A 21,971-nucleotide genomic window follows, 5' to 3' on the forward strand; every position below is an offset into this window, starting at 1 on the left:
GTGGAACTCAGCCTTATGCCTGCTAGACAAGTGCTCTGCCACTTTATGTGTGTTTTTATAAAGTAGATTGTCTTTGGTTGCTGTTTTGCTCTTTATGGCATGTGACTAGTGGCTTGACAGCGCAGCTGTTTAATGTTATGATTTTGTTCATTGTTGGGTGGTAGCTCTGTTCGTCTCATCTGAGCTTACTTGTGTGTCCATGTAGTAGGGCTGTTAGGGTGAAGGGCACTGCTGGACAGCTACCTATATTAGAGCTTTCCTCAAGGAGGCTGACTGAGTTGCTTCACCCTAGACTCAGGGTGGTTTTCCAGGAAGCCAATGTGAAAACTGCAAGGCCTGATGGAGAGCTTAGGTTTAGAAGTCATGCAACAACCCTTCTATGTTCTTCTGGTGAAAGTAAGTCCTGAAGCCAGCCCCTATTTCAAAGATAGGAAAATGGAAGGAGCTGCAAAGTCACACTGCAGACAGAGGGTTATGAATACTTTAATTCACTTTTAGCTGTTTTTATAGCAGCCTATCACATATCCCACAGTGATCTGTAAGCATTCTATATGTAATACTCTAAAGACAAGGATCTTTATTGCTACCTACAGTGAAGAATTTTGTTATTGCTACGATAAATGTTAAACATGGGCTTTCGAATTTTATGAAATTGGTGGTGTTGAAGATACGTATGGATTTGCTAAAATATTTTAGAAATGGTCTGCATTCTTAAAAGCTGGGTGGGATAATTTAGGTTATTCTGTTTTTGATCATATGGATAATAGAATCTTGCTTTCTTATAATAAGCTCATTAGGTTGGGTAACAGGGCAATGAAATACTGATTAAAAAACCTAATAATTTGAATCTAATAAATGCTTATTGAACTGTTCTTTTGTTCTAGGTATCAGTGATGTTATAGGGGATTTGGAGAGTTTAAAGATAAATTATGATACTTAAAAATTTAGAGCAGGGGTAGAAATGACCAAAGCCTTGTATGCACATATGAATAATAAAAGAAAAAAAAATTTAGAGCAGAAAATCATTTACAATTTGAAAATAGAAACAGACTTTTGACCATGCTCAAGGGCATAATAGCATGGTAACAAGGACAATTCATTGTAAACATAGTTTTTCTCTCAGGATGGACTTGTTTTGATGATTTTGGAAACTGCAGTTAATGCTGGTTCTTAATGAACCATGAGGAAGTGACATCTTTTCTCAGCTGTAGAAGGTGAAGGAGAGATGCTCTCTAGATTCCAAAGATTCTGTAGATTCCACATTAATGGGGGACTATCATCTGTCTGCACTGGGGTCATTGGCCAAGATGGAGATTATAGAAAGTGATGTTAAAGGTTTGTATGCTTGAAAGTTCTTAGGGGAAAATATTCAGGGCTCTTTATCATCTTGTCAAATTCACTATTCTGTGCATCTATCAGTTGTTTGTATTTAAAGTATGTTCTAGGCCCCAGTGGGTATGATCTGGTTGGCCAAATCCCTGACCTTCATCATCTTGGTTCTTAATATCGTTGATGGTCCTGTGCTTGGCAGTGCTTTTCTCATAAGAACTTTGGGGAGAATATTTTATACAGATGATGTGAGAAGCTTGAAAAACTTGAATAGTGCTGGATGTTCTCTTAAGGGAGAACGTGGACACCAGACTTTGAGTGTGATGCCAAGAGGTTGCTTCCTTCAGTATTTGGAAATGGGGCTTGGGGCTGCTGAATTACCTGGGCAAGCCTCCAGTCCAAGTATCGTTCTTATTTTTCTAAAGTAATGAAAAAATGTTCTCATTTTTCTATAACCCACAACAGGAAAAAATGTTAGGCAGTGTTTCCTAGAGGGATGGAGCAGTACTTGGGAAATGTGATGAGTAAAGGTAACTCTTTACCTTATAAAGTATATTCTTGGTTGCAAACAAGAGGAATAGAATGCAAAATATATTCATAAAATCTTTGGCTATTTAATCAGCTAGAGTAGAGTTATCTGAGACTGTGTATGTTAATGTGAAAGCATTTTCTATATCAGGCACTGATCTCAGGTTTACAGAGAATCTCCTCTCACAGGAAAACCCTTACAGATAAATAATTTAAGATGTTTAATCATGCCTGGTTTCTCTCTTGTTGTAGTAAATGGGAGACAATGTTCATCTCTGTTGACTGGTTAAGGAGCTGATTCTATGACACTCCCTACAAAGGGGTATCTTCACAGATTCATAATCTTTTTTTGATCAATTATTTGAAACTCTTTTGTACATCTATTTTAATCTCTTTAGCATCTGAAAATTCCCACATGCTATTTATAGCATCGTTAATCCTTTTCTACCAGAGAAACTTGTTTCAGACTTTTTTGTTTGTTTGTTTTGCCACACTAGGGTTTGAACTTAGGGTTTCATGCTTGAGAGTCAGGCACTCGACCACTTGAGCCATTCCACCAGCCCAGTTTTTTCAGACTTTTGAAAAAATCTAAAATAATGGCCTATTTGTTTATTGTCTTTGTGATAAAAAAAATCTGGCTGGAGGTTCTAAACTACAGAGTAGAATTGCTTTAGCTGGGGAGAGCAGAAGCTTCTATACTTGTATGTCTCTAGACCCCAAAAGCTCTCCTTCCTACTAAGCAAATGACCACACTGAGAGTCTATGTGGATCTTCAAAACTAGTTGGAAACTGGTACTGAAACTCAGACATAGAACAAGTTCAAATAGCAATGCAGAGATGCGCACTGGAAGTGTCTGCTGGTGTGCCACCACCATTAGCCTCCAATGTGACCTGGCACGAGTCAAGTGGGAAGCGAGGTAGGAATAGGCATGGTCTAAGTGACTTGGGAATTGTGTGAGTTGAAAGCCAGAGCTATAGCACTGGAAGTTACTGCCAGTGTGTAGTTAACCTGGTGCAAATCAGTGGGGAACAAGTTGGGAGTTGGCACAGGTTCTGTGATGTGGGAATTACACAAGTCAAGTAAGAGTGATCTAGGAGTTGACAGGAGTTTGAGTGACACGGGAATCACAACAAATTGACTAGGGAGTTAGCCTGGAGTTCATACAAACTGAATGAGGTTGGAGCAAACTGGAAGGTTAGGATTCGCCAGTTGCCAGGAGCCAGGAGGGTAATTGTGCCCAATTTGCCAACAGTATTTTATGACTACTTGTGTTGAGGCTCAGGCTCAGGCTCAGGCCTTGCAAGTATTGGGTGGGTGGTCTGCCACTGAGCTAAATCCCCAAATCAGATAAACTGCTTCTGGCCTAATCTTTTTGAATTAAAAAAAAAAATTAACAAGATGACAAACAAAACTGCTAGGATTGAGAGAGGAATCTACCTTCTTCCTCAATAACAAAGAAGTAATGATTGTGGTTTCTTTTGTTTTTTCCTCTTTTTTGGCTTTTTTTGCAGCCATTTGTGGTTTAATCTTTTCTGACTGCTTTGTCTTTGTGCATACTTTTAGTGTATTCTCTATCTGATAGCATCACACCATATACTTTCCCCCTCTTTGTATCTTGTTTCTCTTTTCCTTTCCTTTCCCCCTTTTTAATACTTATTAATATCTGTATCTTTGAAAAAATTTAAACTCCTAGTTTATCCTATAAGCATCTTGGTTCCTTTCTTTATAACCTTATTGGGGGAACAGTTGATTTTTGCACTTTTTTTTTCTTTTAATTACATTTGAATGTGTGTTTTGTTTTACAATTGTTGGTTTTGTTATTGCTCTTGGCTTTCTCTTCTCTGAGTGTTAGTGAAAGAGAATCCAATGTAACAGATAAGCAAATTGTAACACAGAAATACAAGTAGTATGAAAAGGCAAGGCAATTTGACTCCTCCAAACACTTCAATAACCAAAATTAGAAATACTGAAATGTCAGAAAAATAACTTAAAATTTTATTTTTATAACTGATCAATGAGCTCAAATAAGATTCAGACAAATAGATAAATGAAGTAAGGAAGTCAATTCAAGACCTAGACAAGAATATCAGCAAAATGGATGAGAAATTCAGCAAGGTATTTGAGATTCTGAAAAAAAAATGTAAATATTGGAAATAAAATGCTTAATAAATCTGATAACATATATTAGAATATATCACCAGTAGAGTAGATCAAGCAGAAGAAAAAATATCAGGGATTGAAGACAATCATACAGCAATGAAGAAAAAAATAAACAAGAACTCAACCTTCAAGAATTTGGGGACATGATTAAGAGACCAAACCTAAGAATCCATGGGGTAGAAGAAGGAACTAAAATAAAAACTGAAGGCATAGAAAATGTATTCAGTGAGGATTGGGGGGTGGAGGGAGATGAGGCATGGCTGAAGTGGTAGAGCCCTTGCCTAGCAAGCATGAAGCCTTGAATTCAGTCCCCACTACTACCAACATAAGAACAAAACAAAACATTAAAAAATAGAAAACATATTCAGTAAAACTATAACAGAACAAATTTCCAAATGTAGGTTAAGACATGGACATCGAAGTAAAGGAGGCATTTAGAACCCCACATAAAAATGATCAGAAAAGAACCTCTCTAAAACACATTATATTAAGCTGTCAAGATTAGAGAACAAAGAAAGGATAGTCAAAGCTTCAAGAGAAAAAAAATCAACTTACTTACAAAGGTATTACCTCAGATCTCTCAGCAATAAAGCATGGAATGATAACTTCAAGCTCTGAAAGAAAAGAAATTAACCACTGTTGTTGTAGTCAGTAAAATTATTCAAAGTCAATGGAGAAATAAAGACCTATCAAGATAAACATAAGCTCAAGCAGTTCATAACCATTCAGCTAGTATTGCAGAAGATACCTAAAGGAGTCTTACACACAGATGAGAAAGACAATTACAAACATGAGAAATCAGGAAAGGAGTGAGAAGAAGGAAAGAATTAAACATGTTCAATTAAGTAAACTCCTAAGAGAAACAGGGAGAAATTAAAAACAAATAATGCTCAAATCTGTAAGGAACTGTCGAACAAAGACCATGCCACATGTAGAAAAGAAAGATTTATTGGAAGCACAGACTGCCGGGCTGATTCTCAGGTTCAGAGTGCAGCAGCTTAGCTGGAATGGGTAGTGGGCTTTATAGGAGGGGGCTACACTGTAGGGGAGAGAGGGTATTTCTTCTAGAGAACAGGCAGGCCACTGGTCCCCGTTTATCTGTGCTCACCAGATGGAACAAGTCGACATGCATAGCTAGTTGAGAAATGGGAAGTTCCTGCAGTTTTGCAAGCAGGGTAACAAGCAGGAGAGTTTTGCAAGTGGTCATAAATCAGGGGGTCTGGTTTCGGCATTAGCCTTGGGACTGTCCACCTGCCCCAAGAATGCCAGGGACCTAACAAAATCAACCTGGGAAGAAATCCAGCAACACCACAGGTATCAGCAAATACCTCTCAGTAATAACTCTAAATTTTAATAGTCTTAACTCTAATCAAAAACATAGACCAACTGATTGGATTAAAAACTAGATCCAACTATTTATTGTCTACAAGAAACACACCTCCCAAACATATAGACTAAAAGTGAAAGGATGGAAAACAATATGCCATGCATGTGGAAATTGAAAACAAGTAGGAGTAACTATACTCATAGTAGAAAGTAGTCTTCAAGCCAAAATTAGGAGCACTAAAGAAGGAAGTTTTACTACAAACTAGTAAAGAGGAGAATCCATTAGGAAGATATAACCATTGTAAATTTACATGTGCTGAACTTCACTGCTTGCAGTTTCATAAAACAAACACTGTAGACATACAGAGCCAGATTGGGCCAGATAGAATAATAGTATATGACTTTATCATCCCACTGACATCAGTAGATAGGTCATCCAGCCAAAAAAACAAACAAAAAATCAAGCCAGATTCTCAGAGTTAAGCTGCACCATAGATCAAATGGACATAACAACCTTCTACATAGTTCTCCTTCCAACAGCTATGGAATATACATTCTTCTCAGCAGATCACAGCACTTCTTCCAAAATAGATCACATTTTAGGCCATAAAGCAAATCTTAACAAATACAAAAATTGAAATAATTTTCATATCAAAATGGAATAGCATTAGAAATAAACAGCAAGAGAAACTGTAGAAACTATACAAACACATGGATATTGAGCAACATACTTTGAATGATTAGTGGGTTATTGAAGAAAGCAGTGACGAACTTAAAAAAATTCCTAGAGAATCAAATGAAAATGAAAACACAATTTGCCAGTATGGGACACAGCAGAAGCAGTGCTAAGAGGAAAGGTTATAGCTAGGAGTGCCTACATTAAATAATTAAATATTTCAAAATTGTAACCTTATCATTCATCTCAAGCTCTTAGAAAAACAAGAACAAGCCAAATCCAAAGCAGTAGATGGAAAAAAATTATTAATAAAGGTTAGGGCAAATATTAATGAAATGAAGACTAAAAGGATAATACAAAGAATCTATTAAGAAGTTTGTTCTTTGAAAAGACAAACAGGATTTACAAACTCTTAGCCAAACTAACAAAAAGAAAGACCCAAGTTAATGAAATTTGAGATGGAAAAAATTGAACCAAGGAGATATAAACAACTCAAACAGATTTATAGCAAGAGTGAGATTGAAGCAGTAATAAAGAATCTCCCCACAAATAACAGCCCATAATCAGATGGATTTACTGCTGAATTCTACCAGACCTTTAAAGAAGAACTAACACCAGTGCTCCTCATATTATTTCATAAAATAGAAAGGAGCTGGTGCTGGTGTCTCTCTCCTATAATACTAGCTATTTGAGAGGCTAAATCAGGATTGTGGTTCGATGCCAACCCTTGGCAAATAGTTCACATAGACCCTGTCTCCAAAATAAACAGAGCAAAATGAACTTTGCTAGAATGAAGCCCAGAATTTAAACCCCAGTCCCACCAAAAAGAAAAGGGAAAGGAATGCTACGAAACTCATTCTATGAAGCTAGCATTACCTTGAAACCAAAAGCAGAGAAGGACCCAGCAACAACAATAACAGAGAGAGAGAGAATATGAATGAATTACAGACCAATTTCCTTGATGGATATAGACACAAAAATTCTTAACAAAATAATTACAGGACTGGAGGTGTAGCTCAAGTGGTAGAGCGTCTGCCTAGCAAGCACAAAGCCCTGAGTTCAAACTCCAGTACCACAAAAAAACCCCACAAAACTTACAAACTAAATCCAACAACATGTAGTAAAGACCATATAGTCTGATCAAGTTGGTTTCATTCCAGTAATCAGAGTGTCATTCAACATATGCAAATTAATATAATACAGTACAGAAACAGAATTAAGGGTAGAAATCACACAATCTTAATAGATGCAGAAAAAGCCTGTGACAAAACTCAATAATTCATGATAAAAGTCCTAGAGACAGTAGGAATTGAGGGCCCTACCTCACATAATAAAGTTTGTATATGACACATTGATATCCAGCATCATACTCATATGGGAAAAAACTGAAATTTTTTTTCTAAAATCAGAAGCAAGAGAAGACTGTCCACTTTCTTCACTTTTATTCATTATAGTGCTTGAATTTCTTAGCCAGAGCAATAACACTAAAGAAATAAAAGGGATACAAACAAGAAAGGAAAAAGTCAACTTACCCTTTCTGCAAATGATGTGATCCTAAGAGACTAAAGACCATACCTAAATTAATAAATAAATAAATATCTTAGATCTGACAAACACTTTTAGCAAAGTAGCAGGATATCAACTCAACATGCAAGTATCAGTAGCTTTTCTATACCAATAACAAACTTGCCTAGAAAGAAATCAGGAAAACAGTCCCATTTACTATAACCTCTAAAAATAGAATAAAATACCTAGCCATAAAGTTAATCAATAATATTAAAGACCTCTACAATGAAAAAAATGACCTCTGCAATGAAAAGAATGAAACACTGATGAAAGAAATTGAAAGGAGTAATAAAGAATCTAGAAGATGTTCCTGGGTTGGCAGAATTAATATTGTGAAAATGAGTATACTACTGAAAGTAATCTATAGATCCAATGCAGTCCTTATCAAAATTCTAATGACATTTTTCAGAGAAACAGAAAAGTCAATTGTAAAATTCAGATGGAAGTATAAAAGAGCCCAAATAGCCAATGCCATCCTGAGCAAAAACAGCAATGCTGGAATTACCCAGATTATACCATGGAGCCATAGTAACAAAAACAGCATGGCACTTTCATAAGAACAGACATGTAGACCAGTGGCACAGAATAGAAGACTCAGAAATAAAGCCACACTACTGTAGCCATCTGATCTTTGACAGAAGTTCTTTTTAACAAATGATGTTGGGAAAACTGGGTATCTACATTTAGAAGACTAAAACTAGATACCTGTCCTCACCCTGTTTAAAATCATTTCAAAATGGATCAAAGACCTTAATGCAAGACCTGAACCTCTGAAACTGGTAGAGTAAAACATAAGGAAACCACTTGAAGATATAGGCATAGGCAATGACTTTCTGAACAGGATACCAATAGCTAGGAAATAAGAGCAAACACTGACAAATGGGATTGACTATCAAATTTAAAAAATTCTACACATTAAAGACAATAATTACCAAAATAAAGGGCCAGCCTATAGAATAGGAGAAAAATCTTTGCCAGCTACTCATTTGACAAGAAATTACTATCTAGATTATATAAACCACTCAAAATTAAAAAACAACCTCCCCCCAAATAATCCAATTAATATATGGGCAAATGATTTGGAAAAAACAAAAAAATAATAATTCTCAAGACAGATACAAAATGGCTAACAAATACATGAAGAAATGTTCAGTATCCTCAGCTATATGAAATGCGGATGAAAAATGACATTGAGATTCAGTCTTACCCCCTCAGAATGGCTGTGGTCAAGGAAAGACAAAACCAAATGCTGTCAAGGATGTAGGAAATGGAACCCTTGTGAAAATGTCAATTAGTTCAGACACCATGGAGGTTCCTCAAAAACTAAAACTAGAACTACCATATGATCCTGCTATATACCACATTTGGGCATATACCCAAAGGAATGTAAGTCATCATACTATAGAGATAGCTGCCCACCCATGTTTATAGCAGAAATATTCACAGTATCCAAGCTGTGAAATTAGTGCAGATGGTGATTCCACCCTTATCTATTCCAACGAATGGATAAAGAAAATACAGTATATTTACATAATGGAGTATTGCTTAGTCAGAAAGAATAATGAAATTATGTTTGCAGAAAAATGGATGGAACTAGAAATCAATATGTTAAGTAAAATAACCCAGACTCAGAAACAGAAACACTGTATGTTTCTCTCATATGTAGAATACAAATTTAAAGAAATACATACATGAAGTAAAAGGGGCCTTGTTAGGGGGATGGGGACAACCTGGAGGGGTAGGAAGAAAGGTAAGGGTGATGGGGGTGGTAAATGTTATCAAAGTACAAAAAACAAAAATAAATCGGGACCTGATTTAAATTGTAGGGAGAAAAATACATGTATGTATGTATAGGAAAAATGTCTGCAACAGAAAGTATGGGAGTAATTACTTGAATTACTCATGTGATTAACTTGAAGTAGACTCCACCATGGTGTTTTTAGCACAGTATGGTTGTAGAATGCTTCAGATTCTCTAATCAGGTGTTAATTTTGAACTTGAGGGAAAATGATTATTTTATTAAGCTGAACGCATTAAATTATAAAACTGGAGAGGTAGCAGTGCTTCACAATTTTTTCAGAATGTCTGTTGGGATTAGTGATTATTACAATAACAGGTATTTTCCTTTGTGTCACACTTCTGAACAATGTAAACTTGAAGCACTGAGTATCATTACGTGATGTAGCATATTGAATAATTTGTGCTTAGTAACAACTACAGATAATTTTTACTTCTTTTATTTCTGAGAAATTCATTGTTACCTTTCAAAATGTTGTCCTCTATTGACTGTTTAAAGCAAGTTTTTCTGCCTTTTAGTGGGAATTTCTTATGCCCTCAGAATAATACCTTTTACTTTTTATTTGTTATTTCTCAGGTAAACGCAAAGCACTGAAGTTGAATTTTGCAAATCCACCTGTCAAATCTACAGCAAGGTTTACTCTGAATCCCAATACTACAGGAGTCCAAAACCCACACATGTGAGTATTCTCATTAATCAAATAAAAGGCTCAACTCAAGCAAGGGTTTTAAAGTTAATGTATCTTATGATTTTTTCCGAGCCAAGTGGTTGGCATTTCCATCACCTTATAACTATTTGAAATATTACTGTTTGAACTTAATAGAAAATTCTTGATTCTATAGTCTTAAGTTGTTAAATACAATTTTCCTCTTTATCACTTTACTTCAGAAAAAAGAGCCCAAGATGCAGATGTATTTACATTTTTTTAATTCCTCTTGCCAAACTTCCTGAAAACATTGTTTATCCTGTTTCCCTGGATTTCCAGTTACATTGCCCTCTGTATTTAATGTATTCAATTGTCCCTCACTGTGTAAATCCTCATCACTTACTGACAAAATAGGTCCCATTCTTAGTAAACTAAATTTCTGAAAAGACTTCATTCATAGTAAATTGAAAGTTGTGTGCATGTCAGTGTACAGGTATCAATGATTTTTTATTTAGTCACTGAATATTTTTAAAAAAATAGAATGTGTCATCTTACTGAAAATATTATTAGAAACATGTTAGTTAATTTAAAATAACTTCAGGACAATATTTTACATTAGCCTTAAATTTAAGTGATGTGATACATTAAATCATAATCTCTTCTTAAATTTATCCTGAACATGACGGTGGTGGTGCTGCATTTATACCTATACTCATAAAAATACTTTTCAGATGGTCCTAGTGTTGTGAATTCCAAAACAATCAGTGAAAAATACTTAAAAAACTGGCACAGAGCCAGGAGGATCACAGACTGTCAGACCTTATCTGAAAAACAAACTAAAAGCAAAAGGACTGGGGATGTGATTCAGGCTGCAGAGAGGTTGTCTAGAGGCTCTGCCTTCACTTTCCAGTTACCAACCCCCCTCCCCCCCCAAAAAAAAAGCTGTAGCAGGATACATTAGATAACTTCTTAGCAATTTAGATTCAAACCTTAGTAGACTTCCAAATATATTTAGTCCTCCCAAGGAGGGATATTTATTTCTATTTTCTTTTAATGGTTAGTATACATTGTATTTGCAAACAGTAGCATGTTCGTAGAAGGCATAGGGTCCTTTGATAGGCATGCCTAAAACATTTTGTTATTTTTGAAATAGCAGTGTAAGGGTGTATGTGTGTGTGTGTGTGTGTGTGTGTGTGTGTGTGTGTGTATGTGAATATATACTCATGTTTTCACCTGAGGCCTTAGAATGAAAGGTACATTAAATGAATATTGCAGTAACAATTTATTTGACTAGAAATGCTATCAGTTTTACTAGACTGGCACTCATAATAAGATTTTTCTTCAGAGCTCACCTTTACCTTCTTTGAGACATCAAGTGAGAGCTATATTGAGCAAGAAACCTAGTACTTTTTAATTAGTCAAAGGACTGCTGGAGTGGCTCAAGTGGTAGAGTGCCTGCTTAGCAAACATGAGGCCCTGAGTTCAAACCCCAGTGCTGCCAAAAAAAAGAACACCAGCTGCAAGAAAATGTTCTCAAAAGAGTCTTCTTCCTCATTTCCTAGAAGTTTCTTATGAAAGCTAGTATAAAACTAATTCTGAAATGTCCAATTCTATTACTTTGGTTACTAGCTGAGCTACATATTTGAAGTCTTAAGAAACAAAGGACATATATAGTAATCACCCAGATTATCAAATCTCTCATTTAAAAAGCCCTTTTCAACAGGGGAAAGAGATCCTGACTTAAATTTAGAACTGGAAGGACATTTGCATATTTCCACTCTTCTCTGAGTTCCTTTATTTATGGAGATTTCATGGACAAAATCTCTTTGTATTTCTGTTTTTTAAATAAGTAAACACAGGGTGAAAAAAGCTTTCGTTTGTAAATAAAAGTTGAGTTGGTTGGTTCTAATTTTAATTTTTAACTAATGTTTTCTAATAATCCTGTAACCAGTTAGATTTTCCATTCTGTTTCTCAGCAAATGTTAATGTTTGAGAGGACATGGTAATAGGTATTTTTACCTTATGATAGAATCTTTAGAACTTGATTCTTCCATATAAAAATTTTAGAACCAGACTTTGTTGGAATTTTATTGTTACACAGATCTTTTGACCTGGATAAGAAGTAGACAACTGCTGGCAGTGGTAATTGTTTTATTTCAAAGGACCATGTATGTCTCTGCCTCCCCAGAGCCTTCTATAAAATGGCCTTTTATTCTCCTCCTCTGAGTTGTGCACCAGCAGGCACTTAAAAACCATTGGTAGTTACTGTTTAGGATAAGTACTTTGCAGTTAGAAAACATTACTTGCAGTTTGTGGAGTTTTGAACTAAGCTATCTCTTGCTATTTTATGTTTTTCCTCCTAAAATATCCTTGAGCTTTAGTTATTGATATAATGTAAATCTTGTTCATGAATTTAGGAAAAGAAAAAGATATAATGAAGATATGTCTAGGTACTAGTTTCAGATCTACCTGGCATTTTATTTCTGCTGAGTGCAATTGAAAGATTAAAAAAAAAATTGCAAGATGGCATCTCTAGTTTCTAAGAACCAACAGTTTAAGTGAAATTCAAGAAATGAGAGTTGGCTATAGCAATTCAAGAAGTTAGGAAGGCATGAGGTAATACAGATTGAGTCATATGGAAGGTACGGGGATGGGGAGGTTAAGATAACTTTAGATAAACTACTTGGTGAAAAGTTTCACAGAGGAGAAAGATTTGAATTGTGTTTTGAAAGACTGGGAAGGAAAGATGGAGAGAAGGGAGAATAGCATTTTGGTGAGTTAAGTGTAAAATTGGGGAACCACGTGTAGATCTACTTAATTGTAGCAGAGATGTTATTTACAGATTACCTTTTTTCCCTATTGGAAGCTTTTAGCATTGTTTCTTTATAATTGGTATTCTATTATATGAGGGTGTGCCTATGTATAGAGCATCTCTGTGTACTAGATGAACTATTTTATTTATTGGTGTTAGTTTGTTGTTTTAGTTTTTGATGGTACTGGAGTTTGAACTCAAGTCCTTGAATTTGTTAGGCAGGTGCTCTACCACCTGAGCCATGCCCTAGTGTTTTTTTTGCTTCAGCTATTTTTTTAGATAAGGTCTCATGCTTTTTGCTCAGGGCTAGCCTTGAACTCTAATCCTCCTACCTATGCCTCCTGCATAGCTGGGATTGCAAGCTTATTTGTTGAAGTGGATCTTGCTAAATTTCTTTGTTTTTTTGGTCCTGGCTGGCCTTGAACCACAATCCTCCCAATCCCTACCACTTTAGTATCTGGGATTACCAGATACATCTTTTTAGTTTAAAGATCCACGTATCTGTTTCTAAGACAATTTCTGCTATTTTCCTTTTGATACATTACTTTGTTTTTTCTATCATCTATACTTGAAATGAGTTTTTTGGCTATTGGACTTCCTGAATTCCCTGTGATTTTTATATTTTAATTTATATTTTCCATCTCTTTTGTTTTCTTGCTAAGACTAATTTTTTGGCCTGTGTGTGGAATGTTCTATTCTGGCAAACTGTTTTAATCTCTAAGGTTTGATTGTGGCTTTTTCTTAGTATTATCTGTCCTCTGGATTATGTTTACTCTGTGGTTAGCTTTTTTGTCTTTCTCTTTTATAATTTTTAAAACCATCTTGTAATTCTTGATTTTCCATTGTTTGGAACATCTGATTATGGGTCATCCCCTGGTGGGTTTGGTTTTACTTTCCTGTGAGTAATTTGAGAGCTCCCTGTTAGACGTGGAATAGTATAAATGCCAGTGAGCAGGGCATACCTTCTTCCCATGTATGTTTGTTGTTTTTTTTTAGAGACACGCTCCCTTTGCGTTATGCAGGCAGCTTGAAGGGGAAATGTGCCACTCACTAGACCTTTCTATAGAGATGATTTTATTTTCTTGAAAGTATTTATTTATGAGACTAGAGTCTTATGGAACCCAGTCTGACCTCGAATTGACAATCCTGCTTCAGCCTTTCCAGTACTGGGATTTCGTGTGTGTATCACCATGCCACCTCCACTATAGAAATAATTTTAATTCAGTTGTTTCTAAGCTTTCATTCTTTTTAATTTCGAATCCTCTCTTTTAAAGTTCTGTTGTAATCATCACTTATTTCGTATTTGTTGCATATTCAACCTCCTACCATGTGTCATGGTACTAATAGTTTTTCTATTACTCTTGCTCTGTCCTTTGTGTTTCAGGGAATCAAACCCAGGGCCTTCTGCATGCCAAGCCAGCTCTCTATCACTGAGCTATGTACCCAGCCCTCTATTTCTCTCTGGGTGTTACTGGGGTTTTGAAATCCAGGCTTCATGCTTACTGGTCAGGCACTCTATTTCTTTAGCCTCTAGTTCCTTTTGTTTTGGGTATTTTTGAGGTATGATCTCTCTTTTTGCCTAGACTAGCCTGGACCAGGATCTTCCTGTGTACGCTTCCTGTAGTACAGTAGCAGAGGTGACAGACACATGCCGTTATATTGAACTATTGGTTGAGATAGAGTCTTACCCTATCTTCCTGATCTCCACCTCCTGAGTAGGTAAGATTACAGGTATGAGCCACTAGCACCTGGCCAGTGTTGTTTTTCCTATTTCTACATCCCCCTTACTTTTTTTTTTTTTGCAGCACTGGGGCTTGAACATAGGGCCTACACCTTGAGCCACTCCACCAACACTTTTTTATGATGGGGTTTTTCAAGAAAGGGTCTTGCGGAACTATTTGCCTGGGCTGGCTTTGACCCGCGATCCTTCTGATCTCTGCCTCCTGAGTAGCTAGGATTATAGGCGTGAGCTACTGGTACCCAGCCATCCCCCTTACTTTTAACTAAAGCTCAGCCATTATTTCTTTCATAAATACTCCAGAATGCCTTTCTGAAAAGCAAGGATTCACTTTAAAAAATAAAATCATGGTGCCTTTATTACATGCATTAGAATAAATTATTCTTTAATACATCAAACAGATTGCCTTGTTAGTATTTTTTTTTTGGTAATAGTTTGAAGCAGGATCTAAACAAGGTTCTGCACCAAGTACATGAGGTTGGTTGCTGAGTCTTCTAAGCTGGAGTCCCTTGTCTTGAGAATAATTAAATTTTCTTCATCTATACATTTTTGTTTGCATTCAGACATTGACAAATTTATTTAAAACTCTAAATTTCTTCATTGTATCTTTTCTTTTTAGGTTCTTTTTCATTTGAGTTCTTGGATGTTATGTAGATAAAGCTTTACCATAAAAAGTTGAACAGTATATGAATTATCTAGACACTGTTGGTTAAGTTATAACAGGCTTTATATTTCAAACTTTTCTGTCTTGGAATTAACAGGAGGTGGAAATTTAGAAGTCATGGTTTCTAATCCCTGTATTGTCACTATCTCTGGCCTTGACTGTGCCAGTTAACTTTAGTCTCAATTCAGGCATTGAATTAGGATAGTGATAGTCACTATTTATTTAGTGAAATAAGGGAGAGAGAAAGGGGAAGGGGGAGAGAGAGAGAGAATGAATTAAGTCAGTTTTGTACTACTTTCTTTATATAAAATCTCATGTACGAGTGTGATAGATTAAAAAGACAAATGAAGAACTTCTCTGACTGGTGGGAAAGGGATCTGTAAGCCTTGTATGCCCTCATACCCAGAAATAGTTCCTGAGACTGTTTTTTGAGACAGGGTCTTGCTGTGTAGCCCAGGCTGGCCTCCAACTTGCAATCTTCCTGCCTCAGCTCCTCACTGTGCATGCCACCATTGCAGAGTCGTTCTGAATTTCTGTGCAGGTACTCTGCATTTGAACCATGTACCCAGCCCTTAATGGTGAATACTTAAGTGTGAAAGCAACTTGTCTACATGAATTTGGCAGTTTTTTTCCATTTCTGAAAATTCTTGAAGCAGTTGTAGTAATGTGGAACTTCTATGATGGAACACTTACAAAAAATATCAGTAATGGTAGAAATAATTATAGTTACAAATAGTTGCTGATGTTTTAAAACCCCAAATGTTTTGAACCCATGGAACATTTTTTTGAGGAGGGAGGGAGGGCTTATTTGGCCTTTCTGCTGCAAACCCTTTCCTTCTTTTCTATTGTGATAAAATATATATAGCATAACAACTTTCATGTTTTGTTGGCAGCACTGGGGTTTGAACTCTCAGCCTCATGCTTGCTAGGCATGCACTCCATTACATGAGCCATGCCCCCAGCCCATCATGTTAATTATTTTTAAGCATACAGTTCAATGATACGAAGTACTTTCACAGTGTTGTGCATCCCTCACCACCATTCAAATCCAAAACTTTTTCATCTTCTCAAATTGAAACTCGACCTATTAAATAATCATTCCCTCTTTTTCTCTCTCCATGGCCCCTAATAACCATTATTCCACTTTCTGTCTTTGAATTTGACTACTGTTGAAAACTAGTATAGATGAAATCAGAACAAAATTTTTCCCTTTGTTCCCAGATTCTTTCACTGAATGTAATGTCTTTAAAGTTCATCCTTTTTGTATATGTGTCAGAATTTCCTTTTCAAAGAGTGAATAATATGTTATGTGTATGCAACATTTTGTTTAACCATTCACCTGTTAATGGACATTTGGGTTGTTCCGAACTTTTGGCTTCAGTGAATAATGCTGCTGTCTGCATAATCTTTTAAAGCTTGTATTACACTTCTGAAAGCTGTAGTTCACTGGTATTCAAGCTTGTCCTCCACTATCCATCCACACTCTTATTCTAAAGTGGAGTGAGTGCACTTCACAATTTCTTCATGGTTTGTGAATGCTTGATTTTGATTCCTTTTTTCTGCATTTCACGTTTTTTCCTTCCTTCCTCTTCCCCTTCCTCCCTCCCTTCCTTTTTTCCTCCTTCCCTCCCTCCTTTCCCCCTTCCCTTCCCTTTTCTCTCTGTACCCCCTCTCTCTCCCTTCTCCTCTTCTCCCCTCCTTCCCTTCCTCCCTCCCTCCCCTTGTTTTGGCAGAGTGTACTTTCTCAATCTTCCTGAGATAAGTTTTTTCTTAGTAAATACATTTTATTGTGTTTTTGTATGCTGAAAATTATCTTTATCCAACTAACCCTTGTAGTAGAAAGTAGTTTTATTTGCTGTAGGATTCTGGAATACATATTTTTCTTCAGAATTTTGGAGGTATTACTCTTGTTTCCTATCTTTTAGGCTTACTTTTAAAAGTCAGGTATGATTGTGATTACTGAACCTTGGAAATTGATCTAATTCCTAATTGTGGTTTTTTTTTTTTTCTCCTCCTCAGTGTCTGAAATCTCACTATATCTACATTGTTTTCTATTCTTTTCATTCTTCTTCTTTACTTTCTTTCCACCTTACCCTTGGCTGTCTGACACTCACAATTGTGAAGTGAGACATAAAAAGTTGATTGGAAGATTCCTAATGTTTGGACAGTGAGGTGGAAGAGAGGCACCTGATGTTTTTTTTTCCTTGGGGGAATCCAAGAGTTAGTAGCTGGAGATCTTTTCCTCTTTTCTCTTCAGCCAGTCTCTCTTTTCTCTTTCATATAACTTCTGTTTAAGGGTGGGTGGGGATTTGACCATTGTGCTGAGAGAAAGTATAGCTATCGGGCTGCTACAATTCTGGGAGTCAAACTAAGCAAAGAAGGCTATATGTAGTTCTATTATGTAGATTTTAACTGTATTTCTTCTCTGTGCTTGGTGCCTCTGTGATACAATTTCTTTAGAATAAACAGCCTAGATCACCTGCTGAGGTAGAAGAAGGACCATCTCCTTATTGGTGTCATCTGAAGACCTGATTGCTTTTTTGGCTGTACTGTGGAGTGAACTCAGGACACTTGTTAGGCAAGTGCTCTACCACTTGAGTCACACTTTCAGTCCTTTCACATTTAGTTTTTTTTTCAGATAAGGTCTTGTGCTTTTGCTGAACTGGCCTTGGACCATGATTCTCCTACTTCCACTTCCTGAAACGCTAAGATTACAGGCATGTACCTTTCTTTTATAGTACTTCTGGATTTAGCTCCCATGCCTCATCCTCATTGATCCTTCCCATCTTTGAACTTTTATGGGTTTTATAGTAGAAATAAGTTCTTTGGGTATTCTTTCTGTAGGGAGGTTTTAGTTTCAGCTTTCTCTGCCTTGTTAATTCATTGCTGCTTATTCATTTATTTTTGAACTGCCACAAATTTGTTTCTATTTCTCCCCTAGTCTTATCTCCTCTTTACATTGTGAGCTTGAATCTTGAAAACATTTTCTTTTGTTTCATTATTGCTTTAAGAGCAAGAATAATTATCCATGTGTACTTAGATGCCTTTTCATTAAATGGGCTTTTAAAATTAAACCTTTTGACTGAAAAATGAATAACAGGCTCTTTTTGTAACTGATCTTTTTTGAACTTGCTATGTAGCTCAGACTGGCCTCAAACTTGTGATCTTCCTTCCTCACCCTCCTGAGTGCTGGGATTATAGGCATGCACCACCACGCCTGGCCATAAAGGTTTCTTAGAGCAGATTTTTTTTTTTTTTTAAAAAAAGAAAAGGGCACTAATTAGACTCAGTTGAGGAAATGGTTACAGGTTATAAATGAATACAGAAAAAAGGTGTAATGATATTTTTAATAAATATTCAAATGCCTAAGCAAGGCACAAGCGCAAAATCATTAGAAGAATAATGAATCACCTTAAGGATCTAGGTCAACCCATAAATAAGTAGAAGAAAAGAAATCAACAAAATAGGAAATGAAGGAATAGTAGAGAATATTAACCATTTCACAAGTTTTTTTTATAAGTTGACTATGTATAGTGGAGCACATCTGTGATTGAAGTACTTGTGTGTTTCAGCAGTCTTGATACTTGGTAATAAATATATGAACGTAGTGTTTTTATTGAGCTCAGCTCTTATGCCTATGCTATAGTACTGAAACAGAGTTTATTTTTGCCCATTTGATTTTTCTACTCATAATATTTGAAAGAAAGCTAGAGCAAGATTTTATTTATTTATTTTTTGAGGTGCACCAAGGACCTAAGGAACACTAACAGGCCCTCTCCTACCAAGCAATATACCCAGCTATGGAGTGAAATTTGTAAGCAGTTTATCAAGTGTCATTTGAGGATTAATCTAGGGTATTTGTTGCATCACATTAGGTATAATGTACCCCTAAGTAGCCGGATCCCTCTAGATAATATGTGACGACACAGTCTCTATTGTGCTTCTAAAAGGACATTTATGAACCAGGTATGGTAGTCCCAGCTACTTGGGAAACTGAGGCAATAGGCTTGCTTGTGGCCAACCTGGGCAACACAGTGAGATAGTAGACATCAGAATTTATAATAATTTACACAAGTCCTTAAATACTCACACACAAGTTAGCTTTATTATATACTGTTTTGTGACTTGATTTTTTTTTTTTCATAGTACATCTGGAAGATACTTCAAATGTAGCATACCCTTTTAAAAAAATCTGTTATATAGCATTCGTTATATTTTATTATATATTTAAATAGTTCCTTACCAGTGACAGTTGAGATTATTTTCATTTTATTTATTTGTTATTTATTTATTTATTTAGTTTGCTACACTGGGGTTTGAACTCAGGGTTTCACGCTTGCTAGGCAGTTGCTCTTACCACTTGAGCAACTCCACCAGCCCTTATTTTCATTTTTAAATTCGAAACAGTATTTTAAAGAAAAAGTTTGTGCTGGTGCAATGTGTTTTTTGATTTTAAAATGTTTAATTCTTCATAGAGTGGTAATTTCTTGTCCCTTCTATCTTAAGAAAGACTGGAAGTAGCTCTGTCTTCATCACTATGGATATTTTGGGCCAGAAAACCCTTTGTTGTAGAAGTTGCCTGTGCATTATAAGTCATTTAGCAACACCTCTGGACTCTTACCTACTAGATGCCAGTATTACCCACCTTCCCTTATTGTAATAAGCAAAATGTCTCTAGATGTTGTCAGGTGATCCTTGGAGTGCAAAATCCCCCCAATTGAGGACCACTGATACAGAAAGTATTGCAGGTTCCCAAAGATGGTTACCATCACCTCTTTCCTGAATAAGGAGATGTAGCAGTCAGATATATCTTGGAGCTTGAGTGGATACAAAAGAGGGACAGTTTGGGGAATGGATTTAGGGATGTTGCATAGGGCCTAGGGAAAACATCAAAGCTTTGTGAGCAACTAGTGGGTGTCAGAAACCAAAGCAACCCAGTAAATGTTGTCATTCATTCATCAAGTGTTTCTCGAATGTTCACCATCTACTAGTTAACTGTGATATGGACATGGGTGTTTCTAGTTGAAAGAGTGTTCCTACTTCATGAAGCTTAAGGTTTAGAGATCAACACAGACACACTGTGTGTATGTGTGTGTGTGTGTGTGTGTGTGTGTGTGTATGTGTGTGTATAAAATTATAAACTGTAGAAAGTGGGAGTAAGATCGCGAATTGTCGACATCCCTGTAGCCCAGTGGCGGCTAACTACTGGGCTGGAAAAGGAAGTTCAGGGGACCCCAAAAGGTACCCATGGGGTCCCATAACCAGTGAAGCAAAGCTTTCTCCAAATCCACAAATAGAGAAGCAGCTAACCATGGGAAGAATAAATTGCAGCTCAACACTCCTGACCCCCCACCCTTGAAGTCTCCAAACAGTTCCAGGCTCCATTACTCAGCACTTGGTGCAAAGTCCTTTTTCCAGGCACACACAGAACTCAGAGCTCCATGCTCTCCACACTACATGACCTGATATCTTCACCCTGAAACACCAGGGAAACTTGTTTCCCCTGTGCTGGCAGCAGTGCCATTGTACTGCACTTCTGGAAGCCCTCAGAACTCCTGCTGCCCCCAGACTTGGTTCCACCATGCCCGCAGCAGCTGCTGTAGCTTCTGGTAATCCATGCCAGCAAGCAGGACACAGGCCTCCCACTGCCTTCAGGTTTGGTTCCCCTTGCTGGCAGCAGCGCCATTGTACTGTGCTCCTGGAAGCCTGTGCCAGCAATCAGGTCCCAGAATTCCTCTGGCTTGGTTCCTCCATGCCTGCAGCAGCTGCCATGTCTACTGGTAGCCACCTCTGGCAAGTAGACCCCAGGGTTCCCACTGCCTGAAGGCTTGGTTCCCTGTGCCTGCAGCAAATGCTGTGCCTGTGCCAGGAAGCACGCCCCAGGGCTCCCACTGTCTGCAGGCTTGGGTTCCCCATGTCCGCAACAGCTGCCATGGCTCCTGGAAGCCCACACCCCAACTCAAGTAGACCATAGGGCCTCCTCTGCCTTGTGGGCACCAGACGATTCATGCCTGCCTGCCAGCTTTGCTGCTCACTGCCAGGAGTCCACTGCCACACACACAAGTGAACCCCAGGTTCCACGCTTTGCTATTCTGCTGGTGCCAGGAGGCTCAAATCCCCACGGATTATGGAGGCCCAATGCTAACTACCAAGCCCTCCCATGGGAGAGCCCCCACTGCCCTGTCAAAAAAGTAATAACCCAGCTCCTCCACTGAGTGGCAATCTGCTATTCTTTGGGTGCCAGGAGACCTGTTTCCCTAAGACACAAAAAAACCCAGCACTTCCTATTGTGCCCAACCATGGGCTATCCCCCACTTCTCCGTTAAAGAGCAAAAACGCCAGATTCCTCACTGAGGGGAGGAAAGCTGCAGCCTACTACTCAGTGAGTGGCACCAGAAGGCCTGCCTCCCAAGGTTCAGAGGTCCAGTGCTCATTGTGCCTGACAGCTCCACTATCAAAGAGTGAGAACACCAGCTTCCCCACTGAGGGAAGGAAAGCTGTAACCTTCTACTTTGTGGACAGCACCAGAAGGCCTGATTCCCAAAAGTGCACAGAGGCCCAACACTTCCCACCTCACCAACCTACAGGAGAGTCCCATATCCCTTGTGTAAGAGCTGAAACCCCAGCTACCCCACTGAGTGGCAATCTGCTACTCTGCAACTGACAGGTGGCCAGCTTCCCAAGATGCACAGAGGCCTAGCTCTATCCACTGAGCTGTCTCTGACAG

The 21,971-nt window shown here is 37.5% G+C and overlaps 1 protein-coding gene across 3 annotated transcripts in view; it reads left to right on the forward strand.

Annotated features, from left to right (window-relative positions):
* The window catches only part of Map2k4 (mitogen-activated protein kinase kinase 4), a 149,673-nt gene that overhangs the window by 51,373 nt on the left and 76,329 nt on the right, over positions 1-21,971 (forward strand). For all 3 annotated transcript variants that reach the window (XM_074046851.1, XM_074046849.1, XM_020174000.2), the window contains one exon: positions 9,961-10,063. Coding sequence is in view for 2 of the 3 variants with exons in the window: in XM_074046849.1 (XP_073902950.1) it covers positions 9,961-10,063 (103 nt within the window). In the remaining variant the exon portion in view is untranslated. The remainder of the gene's footprint in view (positions 1-9,960; positions 10,064-21,971) is intronic.

Source organism: Castor canadensis, chromosome 11 (genome assembly GCF_047511655.1).
Source record: "Castor canadensis chromosome 11, mCasCan1.hap1v2, whole genome shotgun sequence".
NCBI classification, from domain to species: Eukaryota; Metazoa; Chordata; class Mammalia; order Rodentia; family Castoridae; genus Castor; species Castor canadensis.